The sequence below is a fragment of the Musa acuminata genome, chromosome BXJ3-11, assembly GCF_036884655.1.
Source record: "Musa acuminata AAA Group cultivar baxijiao chromosome BXJ3-11, Cavendish_Baxijiao_AAA, whole genome shotgun sequence".
NCBI classification, from domain to species: domain Eukaryota; kingdom Viridiplantae; phylum Streptophyta; class Magnoliopsida; order Zingiberales; family Musaceae; genus Musa; species Musa acuminata.
In genome coordinates this window covers 31,379,673-31,397,222 of record NC_088359.1, presented here as the reverse complement: position 1 = coordinate 31,397,222, position 17,550 = coordinate 31,379,673, and the positions used below count along the sequence as shown (strand labels likewise).

General features: G+C 41.4%; 3 protein-coding genes across 4 annotated transcripts; 2 read left to right on the top strand and 1 right to left on the bottom strand.

Moving 5' to 3' along the window:
• The first annotated feature begins 250 nt into the window (after positions 1–250).
• Positions 251–1,433, top strand: LOC135653380 (uncharacterized). The gene is made up of 2 exons (XM_065175304.1): positions 251–390; positions 506–1,433. Exons 1-2 carry the CDS (start codon positions 316–318, stop codon positions 1,229–1,231), a joined length of 801 nt encoding a protein of 266 aa, XP_065031376.1. The 5' UTR covers positions 251–315; the 3' UTR covers positions 1,232–1,433.
• A 336-nt stretch (positions 1,434–1,769) lies between these two features.
• On the bottom strand, positions 1,770–12,556 carry LOC135653379 (RNA pseudouridine synthase 5-like). Of its 2 annotated transcripts, none has more exons than XM_065175303.1 (16): positions 12,385–12,556; positions 12,221–12,278; positions 12,102–12,129; positions 11,946–11,992; positions 11,673–11,763; positions 9,549–9,729; positions 9,258–9,345; positions 9,077–9,158; positions 8,843–8,918; positions 8,599–8,666; positions 8,207–8,276; positions 3,798–3,876; positions 3,370–3,463; positions 2,082–2,238; positions 1,927–1,976; positions 1,770–1,833 (listed from the first exon to the last, which is right to left on the bottom strand). In XM_065175303.1, the coding sequence occupies exons 1-14, from the start codon at positions 12,518–12,520 to the stop codon at positions 2,161–2,163; spliced, it is 1,176 nt and encodes a 391-aa protein (XP_065031375.1). In that variant the 5' UTR covers positions 12,521–12,556; the 3' UTR covers positions 1,770–1,833; positions 1,927–1,976; positions 2,082–2,160. The 2 variants fall into 2 exon arrangements, with proteins under 2 accessions (XP_065031375.1, XP_065031374.1); XM_065175302.1 differs by having other exon boundaries at positions 1,770–1,819.
• Positions 12,557–15,327: 2,771 nt separating this feature from the next.
• LOC135652877 (uncharacterized) lies at positions 15,328–16,759 on the top strand. Its single transcript, XM_065174180.1, has one exon. The coding sequence runs from the start codon at positions 15,590–15,592 to the stop codon at positions 16,592–16,594; it is 1,005 nt and encodes a 334-aa protein (XP_065030252.1). The 5' UTR covers positions 15,328–15,589; the 3' UTR covers positions 16,595–16,759.
• Positions 16,760–17,550: the final 791 nt, after the last annotated feature.

The window sequence follows — 17,550 nt, the reverse complement described above, 5'->3', positions numbered from 1 at the left end:
TTGCCTCCTGCCATGTATTCGGGTCCATAGTTGTAGAGAGAGGGTCACACTCGTGGGACAGGCAGCCTTAAAGGACGGAGTGGAATCCTGAGTTCATCTATATAAGGATCATTGGATGGCAACCTCCCATTACCTTTTATCTCCCATTTCAAATAGCAACACAAGAATCCCTCCTCTCTCCTCTTCCCTTCCTCCCTTTCTGAGTAGTAGTAGTAGTAGTAGTAGTAGTAGTAGTAGTCTTTATCTTCTCTTCCCCCTCGCCCTGCAAATCGAAGGTCCCATAGGAGGCCGGTGCTTTTGTAGATCCTGCCGGGAATGGGTTTGGATCATTGGACTCTCGAAGCGGTCACCATGGATGCTGGCTTTCCTTCCGTCTGGGGTTTTCATGAGGTCAGTACGTCTCTCTCTGCCAGGTCTTCCATGGAGTTTGCTTGCCGGCTGCCGTAGATGAAGGATGAGTCGTTGCCTTACGGATTTCTTTGCTGTGCTTGCTTTCTTCGAGCAGAGCATGGAGGATTTGAAGCACAAGCTTCTGTGCACCACCTCGGAGCTGGAAGCGCTGCGGGCCAACGCCAAGGAGGAGATACGGAAGAGGGCGGAGAACATCGATCAGTTGATCCGCCTCCTCCAAGTGATCGCCCACGAGAGAGATGTGGCCAGGGATCAACTTCAGCTTCTGCTCAGCAAGATCTCGCAGCCTAACACGGGGGAGTACTCCCCCACGCAGACTCGAGGGAGCTGCAGCGTGACCGAGTCCGACAGCCTCTCGGCGACTCCCAACCATCATTCCTACGGCCGCGGCGGCGCATCTCCTGGTTCCCCTGAACTGCCGAGCATCAACATGGGCGTCCCGCAGCAGCAAAAGTACGACCGGGGTTCCGCCATAATCGACGGCCTCGCGATGAAGAGACCGCTGCCGCGGAAGGGGAAGCTGCTGCAAGCTGTACTGGAAGCAGGCCCTCTGCTGCAGACGGTTCTCCTCGCAGGGCCGCTCCCCCAGTGGCGCAATCCTCCGCCGCTGCAACAATTTCAAGTTCCCCCGGTGGCTGCTGTCAGACTTCACAACGCGTCGCTGTTCGACGAAAAGATCGTACCGGATCAGATCAACTCTGCGGTGCTGAACACATCAGGTGGCACAGGCTCGTTCACGACGAAGAGGACGATGGCCTCGCCATGCATGGGAAGCTACGACACCTGGAATGTGAAGAGGCAAAAGACTCAATGTACGTGAAGGAGATGATGACAATGGCTTTCCAAGTAGCTTAGATCCAGTTCTGGTTAGGAGGCACTAGTCTTCAGCTTATTATATATACATATATATAATGTTTATGATGTAAATGGCAGGAGTTGGTTTCTTCATGTCGTCGACCGTGCTTTCTTTTCTGGCTTACCGATGCTATAAAGTTTTCTCGTAAACTGGAAATTTCAATTTAGATGCTTAATTCTATACCTTGGAAATCCGAAGAGGGGCATTGATTTCGTAGGTTGCGCCGAAACGAGGATTAGTTGGCCCCGACGAGGAGCTGTTCTGTTGTTATCATATACCTTAAGAAATATATCATCGATTAATATTTGGGAAGTTGTTGATTTCTGGAGAGAGATTAGCTTCACATAACTATAACTAATAATGCGGAAGAGCAGCGTCGTGACCTCTCGGCGGCGAAGGCGAAGGCGAAGGGACACGACACGCTGGTCAAAGTGGCGTGGTCGGTGGGACGACAAAGGAGTGGATGAAGCGCCCCATTTGGTGGTCGAATGGTCCAACCCCATCATCATCCACGAGTAATGATCATGCCACGTTCCGTTGCCATGTGGGTTGCTGCACACACATAGCTTACATGGACCAGAAGTCACAACCACAATACTCCAAAAGAACGGATACATTTCAATTTATTAGAGTAGAGAGAGAGAGAGAGAGAGACGCACACACGCAACCTTTCCGAGAGATAAAAAACACGTCTCTAAGCTCACTTAGCCTGCAAGACCAAAAACCAGGGAGCAAAAGGGAGGCAAGTCTGATTAGTATGGCAGCATGAACAAGTTGGATAGATATGATGTAAAAAAGCACATACAGAACATACCTATTGAGGGATTGTTACAAATGGTAAGTTATATAATAAAAAAAATGATCCTTCCTCGACAGCAGCAGTGGTTGCATGGCTATCTCTGCAGGTTTTCTTGATCCCGTTCTTCTTGTGTTTGGAGGATGGGTGGCAGCGAAGCAGTAATTTCTATTCTCTGATGAAAGACCACATGAACAAACCAACGCAGATAAGTTAGATCTCGTGATTTCTATCTGACTAGCATTAGAAATCATCGTAAAATGAATCAAAGTCTCAAAATAAGGGAAAACTTAACTGCTTGATTTTAGCTTAATATCAAATAATCAACATAACCACTTCAAACAAATGTCTCAGAATAGATGGGGTACAATTGCAAAGTCAGGTAGATTCGGTTGCTGACAATATATATTTTCAGAAATGTTGCGGTTTCCTTATTTTATTCACTCAATTAGAGAAAAAAAATTGTCCGGATATGGTTACCACATGATTGTCAATCCTAAATGATAAAGGTACCCCATCTATTAAGCATCGCATGCCATAAATCTTGGATGAAACAAAATCATAATGAATCAATGAGTTAGCTTAATTTTACACCTCTTTTCTTTTTTTTTAAACTTATCGAACTTCTCAAATAACTAATGCAGTTTCTTTTGATGTGATGCTTTCCCTAATTTTCAAAGTGCAATAAACGAAAAACATCATTTCTGAAATCAAGAATGGATATGCAACACATCAAATATGCCTGGCCACGTGCAAACCCTCGGTCGACACTATGCACTTTAATGTGCTGTGCCTTGCACAGCTATGCCATTCTCACAAATTCTGGTTGGACATAATAACCACAGTTTGCCATGCTCACCCTACAGAGCCATGCTGGTCTAACCATGTTCCAACCCTGGTTCCACACAATCTAAACAATTTCCTGTGTTGAACCCTGCTAAGCCTTGGTAATGTCTGGAAATGTACCAGGCTACCCAAGGTAGCCAAATATGAATTATTGCACTGTATCATATCTATTTTGACAAGGTTCATGACCGAGGCAAGTACCAGTGTTGGATTCCTTCCCACATATATTCCACTATATCATGTAAACTAGGATTGAATTTATTTCTAAATCATCTTGGTATATGACAGTATAATTATTGTGTACAACCTCATTCACAAGCAAAACTTCTATAGTGCATCGTGTTTTGAGTTCTTTTCAAGCTACAAATGACACTTAGTTCCAGATGAAGAATGTGTTACTCAAACCATGAAAATTATCTTCAAGCTACTAAATGCCCAAAAGACATAATTCAACAGTTACCTTATTTGTGACCGGATGAGAAAGGAAAAGTTGATATGCATGCAAGTAATAGCCACAATCTCCAGGTACAGCTTGAATTGGCTTCTGATAACCTCTGAAAGTGGAATAATAGTAGTGAAATCAAGACAAGAATTAAATATTTCTTCAAAAATACATAGGATGCAAACAAAGATATCTTGATTTGAATGGAGGAAAAATGTCAATTAACAGTTTAGAAATAGTATTTAAACTAATGATGAGTTGTTAAAAAAACATCCTGCCTAAGTCACAAATTCTTGGAACCGTTAAAAAAGGATCAATGATTATGTTAATGTATAATCTTTCATTTATTTGGGCAACATGTGACCCACACAACAATACAGATTATACCATTTAATTGAAAATCTTTTCAGTTTATCACAATGTTATTAGAAAATAGGCTGATATACCCATCATCTGCAGCACAATCACATGAAGACACTGCCTCAAAAGCTTTAGGTTGCCCACCAATATCATAAAGAGGATCACCTGTTCAAACGGAAAGGATTAAAAAGCCAACTATGTCAAATTCATGTTACAATAATGAAAATATTTATGCCTGAATTCGAGTGTTTTATGTAGCATAATAATTTCAAGTACAGATCAATAGTGAAAAAAAAGGAAAGCTACTCATTGAGAAACAAAATATTTCATGAGCACATGTAAACAATAATTACGGAGAAATACCAACTCCAGAACATGAAAATACATCTGCAGATGTAGTCCACCACATAAATATGAAATGCAGTCACATGTATGCTTTATGCTTCATCAATATTATTATAATCCATTTTGTTTTATTATCTATACATTAGTATCCTATCCGTGTTTTCCTCACTAACATTATTTCACTGCCTTGTTATTTTAACAAGGTTCGTCGTACCATACCATACCGGACTCGGGCTCGGTACGGTACCGGGCGGTATATCAGGACATACCGAGCGGTACACCCTGGTGTACCGAACAATTTTATACTTCTTCATACTGTAGCAATGCTACAATATAATACTGTAGCACTGTAACGGTACCGGACGGTCCGCATACCGATAACTTGTCGGACCGAAACGTACCGCCCGGTACGAGCAGTACGCTTCGGTATGACAGACCTTGTATTTTAATGCCATAAAATTTGGTTCCTGACAATATATCTTATCACACAGCTTTATTAGATTCTTATAATTTATCACATAAACTGCTTCTTAAATGAATATATATATATATATATATATATATATATATATATATATATATATATATATATATTCATTTCTGACTTGATCTAAACTTATTTACATATTTATTATTTAGACTTAACATTATATTTCATTGTTCACACTTTACACTTAATTGTGTATTGCATTTATAATTTGATACAAGCCACACATATGCAGCCACATTATTGCAGATACATTATGCAATACTTTGACAACCTTATATTGCAGCCATATTTTGAAGTATGAGCATGACATGGCACCAACACATTTAATACCAGCAAGTTATCAGCATGCACCCGTAATGCTGCAACAGGAATTTATTTTTCTATATGGTATATTTTCCTCATGAAAATAAAACATTTACTAATATGCAAACAAGAACTTCTATAGTTGTCATAAGATAGAATCCGTAATTTTCTATCTAGTAGAGTTTCTATACGCATTAGAATAATACATAGAAATTTGGAGCTTCTTACTTGCACCAGATTATATCAGTCACCAGGGTTTATAGTAGGTTCTTCTATAATCTAACCTAATGATACTCATCACAGATTCCTGGTAACCTCTGAAGCTCTGCTATTGAAGAGGGTGCCAAAGGGGTTACGATAAGATACATTAGATGATTTAAAAAGCGCTAGGCACCAAAAGGCGCTAAGGTCCAAAAATGCCCGAGGCGCTAGGCGCTCGACCGAGCGAAGCGAAGCGCTAAAATATAAAAATATATAATATAATTAATAAATATAATTATTTAAAATTTTAAATAAAAATAATCTATTAACAATATTAAAAATTAATAATTTCAAATGAACCTAACAATATTAACAGTATACAGTATACTGTTAGCAGTATACTGTTAGCAGTATACTGTTAACAGTATACAGAAGGAGAAGAAGGAAGAGTATAAAGGGGTGCTGACTGCTGACTGAGAAAAGAGGAAGAGGGAGCCGGAGCGGGAGTGTAAGGAGGCAGCAGCAGCGGGAGAGTAAGGAGGCAGTGGTAGCGGGAGCGGGAGTGTAAGGAGGCAGCGGGAGCGGAAATGTAAGGAGGCAGCGGGAGCGGGAATGTAAGGAGGCAGCGACAGCGGGAGCGAGAGAGGGAGCAAGAGCGGCGAGCATAGGGCGCGGGAGCGGCAGTGGCAACAAGTAGGGTTAGGGTTGGGCAGCGACAGCTGATATCGATTTTAGTTAGTTCGATTGAACCAACAAACTATCGAAGACCGAACCAGACCTAAAATCCTGGTTCGGTCGCCTGGTTTACCCAGGCGCTTGCCCGAAGCGCCCAGCGCCTGGGCTCGGGCAAGCGCCCAGGTGACGCCTCTTTGAAGCGCACCGCCTGGAAGTTTAGCGAGGCGCTCGGGCCTCGCCTCGCCCGAGTGCCTAGGCGAGCGCCTTTTTAAATCACTGTATTAGACAAATCCATATTGAAACCAACATTGAAATAATAGCATCTGTAACCATTGTAGTGTACAGAAACCCTTTTACTATCTACATACTGATCATGTTAACAGAGGTTAAGAGCCAGATTGCTACTTTGATGTACCTCGACTATGTTGACGTAGATTAACTAAGTTATATTTGCAGCTCCTTTTCACCCAAAAATATACACAAATAATACGTAGCAGTTCTTTTATCATGAACTACCAGATCACCCTATACCATGCCAACATGATGGTTCATAATGCATCAGCACAGGGCTCCCTAATATATAGGCATGTGGTTCGTACCATATCAGGGGCATATGAACATAGCACTCAGTAACCAGCACCTACACTGATACGGAACCAGGTTTGCCCTGCCACCCTATACCAGGTGGTACAAGCGGCACATGCTAATCCGACAAGGGATCAGCACGCAGACCACCCTGTTCTGGGCAGTCCATAACAAGGGATCCCATATCGGGCGATACAGGGTCTATACCGAGCAGAACAATCAGATTACACTCGTTACTGATGAAGAGCTAAGATTTGTTGAATTCAAATGGTCAGTTTGATAGTTTAAACCAGATCTAAGAGTTTTTAAACCCTTTATACCCCCTCATTCACTCCTATTTTACTCTCTCAAAGTATTATACTCTCTCAATCTCTTTCTTACTCGCATCTTTTTCTTTTTCTCACATTTGCACATCTCCAACAGGAGGAAGATCCCCTTCGGCCAGAGCGTGACGGAAAGAGTTAGACAACATCGAGTCAGACTACTCGAGGAACTAGAGACACCCAACCGTCACAGTAGTCCGCCCAACATGCAAAGGTAGTAGCATCAGTCACACCACTGGAAAGAATTGAGTCGGGCGATGAGGCACCTTCTCAATCGCATTCAGCAACCTACTCGGTCTGTAGACATGACAATGACGTGGACGACAATGCCTCAATCGACGATGGCAGCGACACCTAGGAGTCGATGGTCACATCTACACAATTTGAAGGTGGTTTATGAACGTACGAGCAGTATTTTACACATACTACCCAAGATTCAGATCATGGAGTTTAATGAGGCACCGGTCATGCTTATACACAAAAAGGAAATGGGGAGGTAGTGGATTATTTAGAGCAAATTTGACAGAGCCTACATGATGTAGACACAAAACGGAGCTCGTCGTATTCCCAACCATCGTATTATGAAAAATCTTATTGCTAACAACAGTATGGTGATAATTAGTCATTCTTCTCTAAGCAGCAATATGGTAATCGATCTTATAATATGAAGCAACAGATTAGTAGTGAAAGTAGAAGTTCTGACATTCTCCGACCTCTGCATCAATACATGTCATAATCATATTTGCCTTAGGAGCCGCCTCATACACATGTGGTTCACAATGATTAGACTATGACTATCATCACATTGATGCACCAATGACATACAGTATATTAGTATAATATGTCGTGAGATCAATTTCAAGATTGGGTCCATCAAACATTATATTGATACATATATACATAGGATTGAGGACCTCGATCCATTGCTCATGAAGTCTCGTCATACTTTTTGGTGGTAGAACTAGGTATATCCATCGATCGATCCATTTATAAATCTTAAAGTTTAACTCAAAATCTAACAATTTAAATTATTTTTCTAGATAATTCAATATCAATAGAAGGACGATCTGGAACGTGCCACAAAGCCACTCCTCGAAGCCTAAAAAAGATATATGCCACTATTATTTCCTAATTTATAAGTTTTTTGTTGAAATTATACTAAATTTATGTTTATTTCCAACATAAAAACCCTAATCTAAGTTTTTTTTCCTTTTATTTTTCAGGTAATTTCGGACCAATTTTTGGCCTTTTTTTCTATCCCATCATGCCCACACTCGGCACATCGGTATGGGGTGGCACGTATCGTGCCGTTGGCGGGTAGGCATGCCGGTTCGGACCGATAAGGCAAACCTTGAATGGACCTATTAGCATGCCTCTTTGCTGTAAACTGAAATCCGTATAACATATACACCAAAAACTAACAGATAAAGTTATAACAGATTGTCCAAATATGATCATATGTTACATGCAAACAGTATTTCTCCTATTTAAGTGGCTGATATAAGAAACTTGAAAAAGGAAGAACAAATGACTAAATCTCTTTTACTTTAAACAAAAATCTACATGAACTTACCTATAAGAGGATGCCCCGCAAATGCAAGGTGGATTCGGATTTGATGCGGTCTTCCAGAATGTATTTCAACCTATTAATGAAGGCATAGTGCCAAACAAATGACAAACATTTGTTATCCCAATTGTGAAACCATTTAGCTTCTTTATATGCACTATGATTCTGATGTGAGAAGACTGATAAAAGGAAAGAAATAAGATGAAAAGAAGTCCAGAAATAAAACTGGACAGCCATCACAAATGAATGTTAAAACATAAAAGGAAATCAACAAAAGAGTTACTAAACCTCTCCACATGTAGTTCTAATAGATTAATATAATTATTCTTGATGTTGGAGGATAGAACAAAAAGAAATTATAAGAAATATCAAATATCATAACACACCAACCAATATACCTGGACCACCGCTTGGTTTCTCTGAGCATCTCTCTCAAGAACTTGCACTTTGCTAAGTGCTGGCTTCCCTGGATTAAAATCAATTTACAATGAACAATAGTATGTATACATATTTCTCACAAGACTATAGAACTAGGACATAGAAATACCCCCTTTGACAGACTATATTGTTTCAAAACATAGAGAAACAAAAACTTGTTTCCTACATAACGAGAATCAAATAAGGATTAGAAAGATAAATAACCTGATGAAGAAGCTACATATAGCCCCTTTGCCACTCCAGGATAATGCATTGTTCCAATCGGCTGCTTGATTACAAACTGAAATGGAAAAGTAACTGTCCAAAATATAAGAAAAAACATGAAATAATTTACAACCTAAGCAAAATTGTAATCTGGAACTGGACTCTTGTCTCAATCGATTAGTCTAGGGAAATAAATCTCGTAGGAATGTTCAAGCCCACAAGGAAAGACTTTACCTCATCTCTTTCAATTACACCTGCAACTAATGCTCGATAAACTTTTGAGATTCTTCGTGCTTTGCTAAGCTCCATTTCGCCTCTACAAGTGCAATACTCCATGATATAAGAACACATGAAACTAGAAAAAAAATTCTAGAAATGCAAACCATAAATCCATAAAAAAAAAGATCTGCTTAACCCATCATCTCCCGCAAATGCAGTGCCATTAGCAAAATAAGCTGAAAGGCGAGTCTTAGCAAGTTTTGTCTTTGCACAAAGTAATATACCTGAAGTGCAGCAACAATTCTTAAGAAACTAAATTAAAAAGCTGATTTCAACTGACAACGGAGACTAGAACAATAATAAAGGTAGAACTTGACTGTGGTTCATTTTTATTTGAGATCATTCGAACAAAAAGAAACATAGAATTAGAATCAAAATACTTTATAAATTCGTCTAAAAGGTACAGGTACAAGCTATTAAACCAAACCTGACGTGCCCCTCCCTAAGCGATGTACAGGCACAGGATGTGTTTCTTGAGTCATTTGTCTTTTGGAACAATCAGATGAAACTTTATTCCATTCTTTCCATTGGAGCTGCATTAAAACTGTTCGTTGCTGAAAAAGTCCTCCAGGTAAAACTTGCAGACCAGAAGGTTTATTTATAGCAACCTAAGCAAAAAAAGGAATTTATAATTAATAGATCCCCTCATATCTCAAAGTTCCAATTTCTCTAATCAACATAGTTGCTCAATGTTGTACCAAAGATGGTTTAAAATGAGCATGATGGCGATTTCCTCTCTTGTGATAAATCAACTGCACAGGAGAAGCATTCATGCCTTTTATATTTACTCAATATGTAGTTCTAACTCATTGAGGGTTAATTATTAGTAACTCTACATTCCCTCATTTGTTGCAACCAACTAATGCCATCATAAGTGAAACTCCTGTTGGAAGTTGGAGCATACTCCAAACCAGAGTAGCAGATGACATCTCCATCCTTTAAAGGTCAATTGAATGTAAAGCTGCTACTTTCTGAGCTAATCTTTGGAAACATTAATGATTCATTGAAGTTAGTACTAGTGTCCTCAACAATTACTCTCAATTTAATACAGAAGCTACAACTCGAACCAGAAATCACAACTCCAATAGTTATATAACAACTCAGAAAACAAAATGATTTCTCTATTGATTAATTTATGATCGCATGAGTACATGCTCAACATCCATCAACAAGACCTGTGCATGTCATCACCTGTAAGGGCTAGGCATGTGATTGGAAATGTCTATAAATACTCAATTGATATGCTGACATTTCACAAGTTTTGTTTACACAGCACATCATAAGACCTGTTACACTTTATGGCTAACTGCCTTGTTGCCAAAATTATCAAAGACAAAAATAAATATTGTGTATAGAAAGAAAGATAGGTACTTGTTTTAGTCCAGGAAGCAACAAGAAACTAGATCTACAAATGCCTTATTCAATAACCAGCAATAAAAGCACCTCTTAACAGCATATGAAACAGTTGGGAGTACTGCTTATCAGATATCAAGGAAAATCCAATGATCAAAACTTCAAAAACCAAGCATATACTACTGGACGTATATGAAAAACAAAGTTAAAAACAGAACTAAGTTCAAATGAACTTGGAAGGGCTCACATGGCTGCACTGATTATTATCAATAGCAAGCAAGAACAATCAGATCTAAACAAATTCAATGTAAACAAGTTTATTTAGGAACAGGGATAATTAAATTAAATCTAACACAGAGAAGAATCAAAGGAATACATGGAAATCATAAAAGAGATTATAAAGAGGTGAGGTGGGATGCATGGCAGCCAAACATGACTTCAGAATACAACACTCATCAATTACTCATTCTATGATTTCACAAGATCAAGGTTACTTCTAAGACCCATCAGCCATAACCTATACCCTCTTTGCTATCCAAAATTCCAGAATTCTATCTTATGCTTTTCCTAATAAGACTCTTGATCCAATCTAACTCTAAATCATAAAGAATAAGCAGCTTATTTAATTTGTATATGACATTAGGGCTCTTCTTTGGAACTGTTGTTGTTTTTGCTGCTGCTGCTATGGTGCTGGGTACATGAAAGCTCTTATACATAATTTTTTTTGTTAGAGGAAAAGATATTCTTGTTCTCTTAGTAGAAAGGAGAACACATATCTTTCTTTTGTTAAACCTACACCAGCATATGACAAATCTGGCAGCTATCAGAAATAATAATACCACACAAGTGACACTAATTCATTTCAATAGCCATGTCTGCATGACAATCCAAGAAGAAAAGAACATGGTTCAAAAACAGCCACACCTATCGCTCATTTACTACTGCCCCTTTATCATTTATGATTTCTTGTGCATTAAGTCTTGCAATCTCATTATCTGTATGAGCACAATGATCTTGACCGATTCCAGATCCCAATGAGCTTCCAGCTTCAACTGTGCATTTGTCATCAGAATATACTAGCGCAGTCAGAGTAGAGTTGATCAAAAAGTTACCAGTTAATTTTTACCCACAATTCAGGAAAAAAATACTAGTTTAACTTATCAAATTTACTCCCTTATAAAACTTTGGAAGTGCTCACCATGTCATTATCTTCATAGAGAACTTCTAGCAAGTAAGGCGCAAAAGGCTCCTTCCAAGGAAGACGATGATAAACAACTTCAGCACCATCTCTAAACAAGTAAGGTCATGAGTGAAATTATAAACTAATCTTCAGGAACACGCGTGTATGTACTCACAAAACAAGAACGAATCATATTTCGTTGGTAAATGGCAGTACTCAAGAGGATAGATACTTCCCTGCAAGCCTAAAATGGATCATAAATCAAGAAGCAAAGTGGTAAAGAATAATTACCTGAGTGCGAAACAGGGATCCGTTACTACTCCACCATCAACTGTTATCTGGAAGCCAAAGGATTGAACAAAAAATCAAACATAATAGAAATACTTTTAATGCAAAAGAAACAGAAAAATGAATCAATTGAAATAACGATGGGAAGGTCACCAAAACCTGGCGATTGCGAATTCTTTGAAGCCAGCTGCCCAATAATAGATGAAAACATATTAGCCCCGATCCCAAAACAATAGGACAAAGAGAAGCTACGAGTAGGGTTTCGACAGCCGACAAACCCTTGCAACGGAGCCGAGTTCTTGTACTTGGAAGAGTAGAACTCAATCAGAGTCGTAGCTATTCGAATCGAGGTGAACAAAAGAAACGAAACAAGAAGTTTAGAAGAAATCCATAGCACCAAGGAGCGGCAAAGGAAGGAAGTCGAAGAATGCGAGATTGAAACCATTGCCGGTGGATCGGACTAAGTCGGTGTATAGCAAACCCTCGTTGAGGTCAGGCCACGGTACGCCGAAGGAATAGAGAGGCGGCTGCGGTGGCAGCGGAGGCGAAGAATGATGGCCGGTGGTGAGTGCCGCCATCCGAGCGCCGTGACGCAGCGGAGGCTCGAAGGGCTTGAAAAGGGGTTAGCGGGCGCGGGTTGATCCTCAATTTGGATCCAATAAGCGTTTGTATCGGATGGGACCCAATGTCCCACTTGAATCCGACTTTAAATTTGGGGCATGGTTCTCGTTCCTTTAGATCCGTAAGCTTCTCGGGCTGCGATCCGCATAATCCTCGAATCCGACCCGAAAACAACGCTGATGGTTGGTTGACCTTTTTCGCTTTTGCATGTACTGGCGATCTGTCTAGTTACTTGATTTGATCTGATGGAATCGATGAAAAGAAATCGGATGAGGCTTATATCATTTGTATTTCTTAAATGATATTATTACTCTTTCCTAACTCAACCATTGATTAAATGATTTATTATAAAAAGATATTTTTGTACACACTAACATTGAAGGGGAGCTCTATACACACTAACTTAGTCATACCGTTTAAACTATTATCTTCTCTCCTTTGTTGACTTAAGCATCGGAGTTGCGACGCCGGGTAACATCCGGCGCAGGTCTATCATATAGGATTGTCGGCGTCCGAGGACACTCAGACAATCCAACCCCAGGAAGGAGCTTTGCAACCAGAAAAATCCCGATCTACCTATCAAGCCATCCTGAACCGGGTCCTCACCAATAGAATAACTTTTGATTTGTCAGCCTATCTGATCTTACCTCACCAAGTCTCCCATATTAACCAGGAAGAGGTACCTAGATGAGCCTGCACCTTCGATAGTGGACCAACCATGTCGACTCATATAGTACTCATGACATTATCATGATTGACCCTCAAATCATAGATTGATTGAGGATTAAAACATGCAAGAATATGAAATTATCATTCCATATTTATCTACATCATGATCTTCTATTATACGCTTGTAAGATTGAGCTTTCATCAAGGATGTCAATCTTGGATTTATGCAACTGAAATATTCTACGGGCAAGAAGCTTTGTGAAGGAATCTGTTAGTTGGTCAGAAGTATAGATGTGAGAAATATGTAGTTAATGTCTAACAACTTGATATCTGACAAAGTGAAAGTCGATGAAAATGCATTTTATGCGTGAGTGGAATATCAAGTTAGTGCATAAGTATTTGGCACCGACATTATCATAGTATTTATAGGAGTAGATTAGGAGGTGATGCCAAGTTAATATAGTAGATCGGTGACCAAATTGAGTTCTGTAGTGGTGGTAGCGATGATTTGATTTTCAATCTTAGTAGTGAATCTTGAGACTGTATTTTATTTTTTAGAACTCCAACTTATTAGATTGGCTCTATGGAAGATACCCAAGTAACATCGATGAAGGCATGAAGATAAAGTGATGAGCTTTTACAAAGAAAAAAAATTATGATTAAAAGTCCATTTAAGATATTACATAACATATTTTAGTGCAAACTAATATATACTGGAGGGTCGATGCTTAAATTATGATAATTTTTTAGATTTTAAATGAAATATTTAGACGTATAAGAGCAACAAGAAATCAAATACTTGTATGTACCACGTGGGATCCGTAGTAAGGCTGTCATTATATAATTTGAGTGACTCGGTGATAAAGAGTAAAATGACCACTTATCTGAAAAATACATAAGAGAAGATTTTATCCAAAGAGAGTGATGGTATAGTCAAGAGCATGGTGGTAGATAAATAGACTATTGTCAAGAAATCTACTATAGATCTGATGTGCCAGTGAGTTCAATTTTTGATGAGAAAGGAACGAAGATGTTGGTAAAGATGTTGAGTAGTAGATAAGAGTAGAAGGAATGCCCACCAAGGTGAAGTAAATATGCTTTAGATGAGTCGCACTAGGAGATCAACAAGGAGGAGTCATGAGTCTTCGTCTTCGGTGCAATGCCAAAATCTAAAAGCGAGAAGCAAAAATCGAAAGTTGTAAAAGAGACGAAGAGAGTCTTTCTTAAAGTAAAAAAACTTTAATACCATAAAGAATTATTTTAAAATAGATAATTTTATTCATTGGGGGTAATGTATATCTATAAAGGTTTTGAAAAAAATATTTTCTTAATTATATACCATATTTAAATTATGTATTCATGATTATTTTTTAAAATTATAGATTGATTGAGGATTAGAGTATACAAACAAAATTATCATTTTATATTTATCAAAATCATGATCTTTTATCATTCATGATTGATCAATGATTCATCCAGCAAGAACAAAATCTGAATGCATAGTGATTCATCCCCTCTCCGAGCGATGAATTTAGATGCAAAGTTTGAGCACGTCAGTAGCAGTGGGACAAAACATAGACAAAAGGAAATGTTTGCACAGAGCAAGGCAGGACATGAATAATATAGACATGGAGCTCAAAGAATGTAGTCCAAATTGGAGGTCAAAGAGAGACCTAAAACTACAAAGTAGCATTGGCTACCACACCAAAAAGCCACTTTTGGGAAGCAAGCAATGTTGATAAACAGTTCCACTTCCAAGTTGCTAATGGAGTACGGAATAAATTATACTTCCACAATCACCTCTCTCTCTCTCTCTCTCTCTCTCTCTCTCTCTCTCTAGGCTGGAGATCACAAAGTTGAGACTCAATATAAAATACATCTAGTATTTATTGATAATTATTTTTGAAGCTTTAAGATGATTCAACTTATTTGGATAAGTTTGGGTTTAATTAAAATTTATTACTATAAATTTGTTAGAGAGCAAAGAAAACAGATAAAATATTTCAAGTGCACAGTGGACTTAATGGTTAATATGATCAACTATGGAGAAAAGGGTGCTTCGGAATAGAATAACCCCAAGTTGAGCCACCCACTCGTGCACCGACTCTGCCTCTCGTTATGGCACTATCCTTAAAGCTCTCACGCTCGCGTGTGGTTAGTATTCTTCCTCCACCGCGGGCCGTGAGAGAGAGAGAGAGAGAGAGAGAGAGAGAGGGCAGCTGGTACAGTTAACAGTTCAGCAAGCACAGACCTTAAAGCTCGTACACGCTACACGCCACCACCCCATCGCTGCCTTCCCCAACCCTGTCGGTCGACAACTCGCCCTCGAGCTACCCTCGCTACTCGTCTCTCCGGGGATGATGAAGCCCGGAGGTGTCATCGTCTCATCCAGCCCAGGGAGGGAGAAGCTCCCGGCGCCGCCCGGCCTGCTCTCCCGCAAGGCCAGCGGTAGCCGGAGCCGCGGCCGCTCCGCCTCCGCCGCCCGGTCCAGCCCCATGTTCGTGTCCCGCAGCGGGAGCCTCGGCCGCTCGTCCTCGGCGGCGGCTACGGCCGCGGAGGAAGGGGAGCCCTCGTCGCCCAAGGTCACCTGCATCGGTCAAGTCCGGATTCGGAGCAAGAGGTCGGCCAAGCCGAAGACGCCCAAGTGCAAGAAGGCGAGAAGCAAGTCGTCTCTGATGCCGTGCCGGTGCTTCCATGGGGCTCTTCTCTGCAGCCTGTTCGCCGTCCGGAAGAGGCCCACGGGGGGTAAAAGCGGCGGGGGAGGCCGACGGTCGCTGTGGCGAGGATGGGCTCGTATCCGAACCGGCGGGAGTTGGGCGTACAAGCAGCGGAACCCCGAACCGGTCAGGCGGCCACCACCGACGGAGTTCGTCGGAGATGGGAAAGCGACGCCGGATCGAGAAGAGGTTGAGGACGTGGAGGAGACAGCTGCGCCCGAGCAGGAGGAGACCAGGGTATTCGTACCGCCAAAGAACGCACTCCTACTGATGCGATGCCGATCCGCCCCGCACAACCGGGCGTCCTCACTCGCCACCGCTCGATTCGCGGGGCCCCCCCTTCCGACCCCGGAACCTCCCGCAGCGGAGCAGCAGGAGGTGGCCACGGAAGCGAGTGGCCGAGGCGAGGAGCAGCAACAGCAGGAAGAGGGGGACGCGGAAGACGACGTCGAAGCGAGGGGATCCGAGTCGCAGCGGCCGCTGGTGCTGCCGAGGAGCAAGTCGGAGCCCGCTCGGCGGACGTCGGCGAAGCTAGCGCTCCCGGAAGCGTCGTACTGCTTCTGGACCAGCAGCAACAGCAGTGGCGGCCGGCGTCGTCGCCCGAGCCCCTCTCCGGAGGAGCGGGGCTCCCTCGCCGACGCGTAATCCTGGCGCGCGAATCTTAAAGACTCCAAGGCCTTCACTGACCTGTAACCCAGGGCGCGAATCATAAAGACTCCAAGGCCTTCACTGATCTGTAACCCCCTCTGGGCGCGAATCTTAAAGACTCTTGAGACCATGAATTTGATGTTGATGTGGCTTGTGCTCACATAGATACTTGAGAGGAAAGCTTTTGCTTTCTTTCGGCTGACCGAGGGAAGTGGAAATCGAGGGAAAGGGAATCCATAGTGTGTTCGCATCACTTTTAGGGATGGAAGAAGAAGAAGAGACAACCATGTGGCTACGGAAAGAAGAGGCTACGCGTCGCCGTACTCCTCAAAAGGAGTAAACTAAGAAGGTCAGTGTCGTCTGTCATCAGGCGAGTCTTCTCCTGTGACATTGCAATCTTATATTCGTATCACCGACTCTCGCCTCGACGCCGGTAGACCAGAGTGGCTGAGAAGCAAAGGTTGAGTGTGGCCATGGCCGCCGTGTCCTACCTGATTTGATCTATTGTGACAGCACGAGGAAAGGAAGACAATGCGGCGAAGGCTTCCCTTGTGGGAAGATGACGTAAGGCCATCTAAGCGGATATCGTCAGCTAAGCGGACTTGGGCTTCATTATTCATGTCTCTACGAATGAAGGCATCATCCTCAAAGCACACAATCACACGGAAAGGAAGGCTCACGCTAGGTTTCAACGTCTAAATGTCAGCTTTGTTTTGAACCTTTAGGCTGTGGCCAAGGTGTCAGCACATTGGAGCACGTTAACCTAAGATTTGATCGAGGGGGCATAGGTCTTATTCTTTCCGACGGAGGTCGAATATCTCTTCTTTGGTTGTTTGTTGGGTGCTTGCACATAGGTCGAAATCGAAAAAAGATCCTCGACTTTACCCCTCTGACATTTAAATTAAAAAGGTTATATGCTGCATAGGGTTGGGGTGTGGTTGTGTGTATTCACC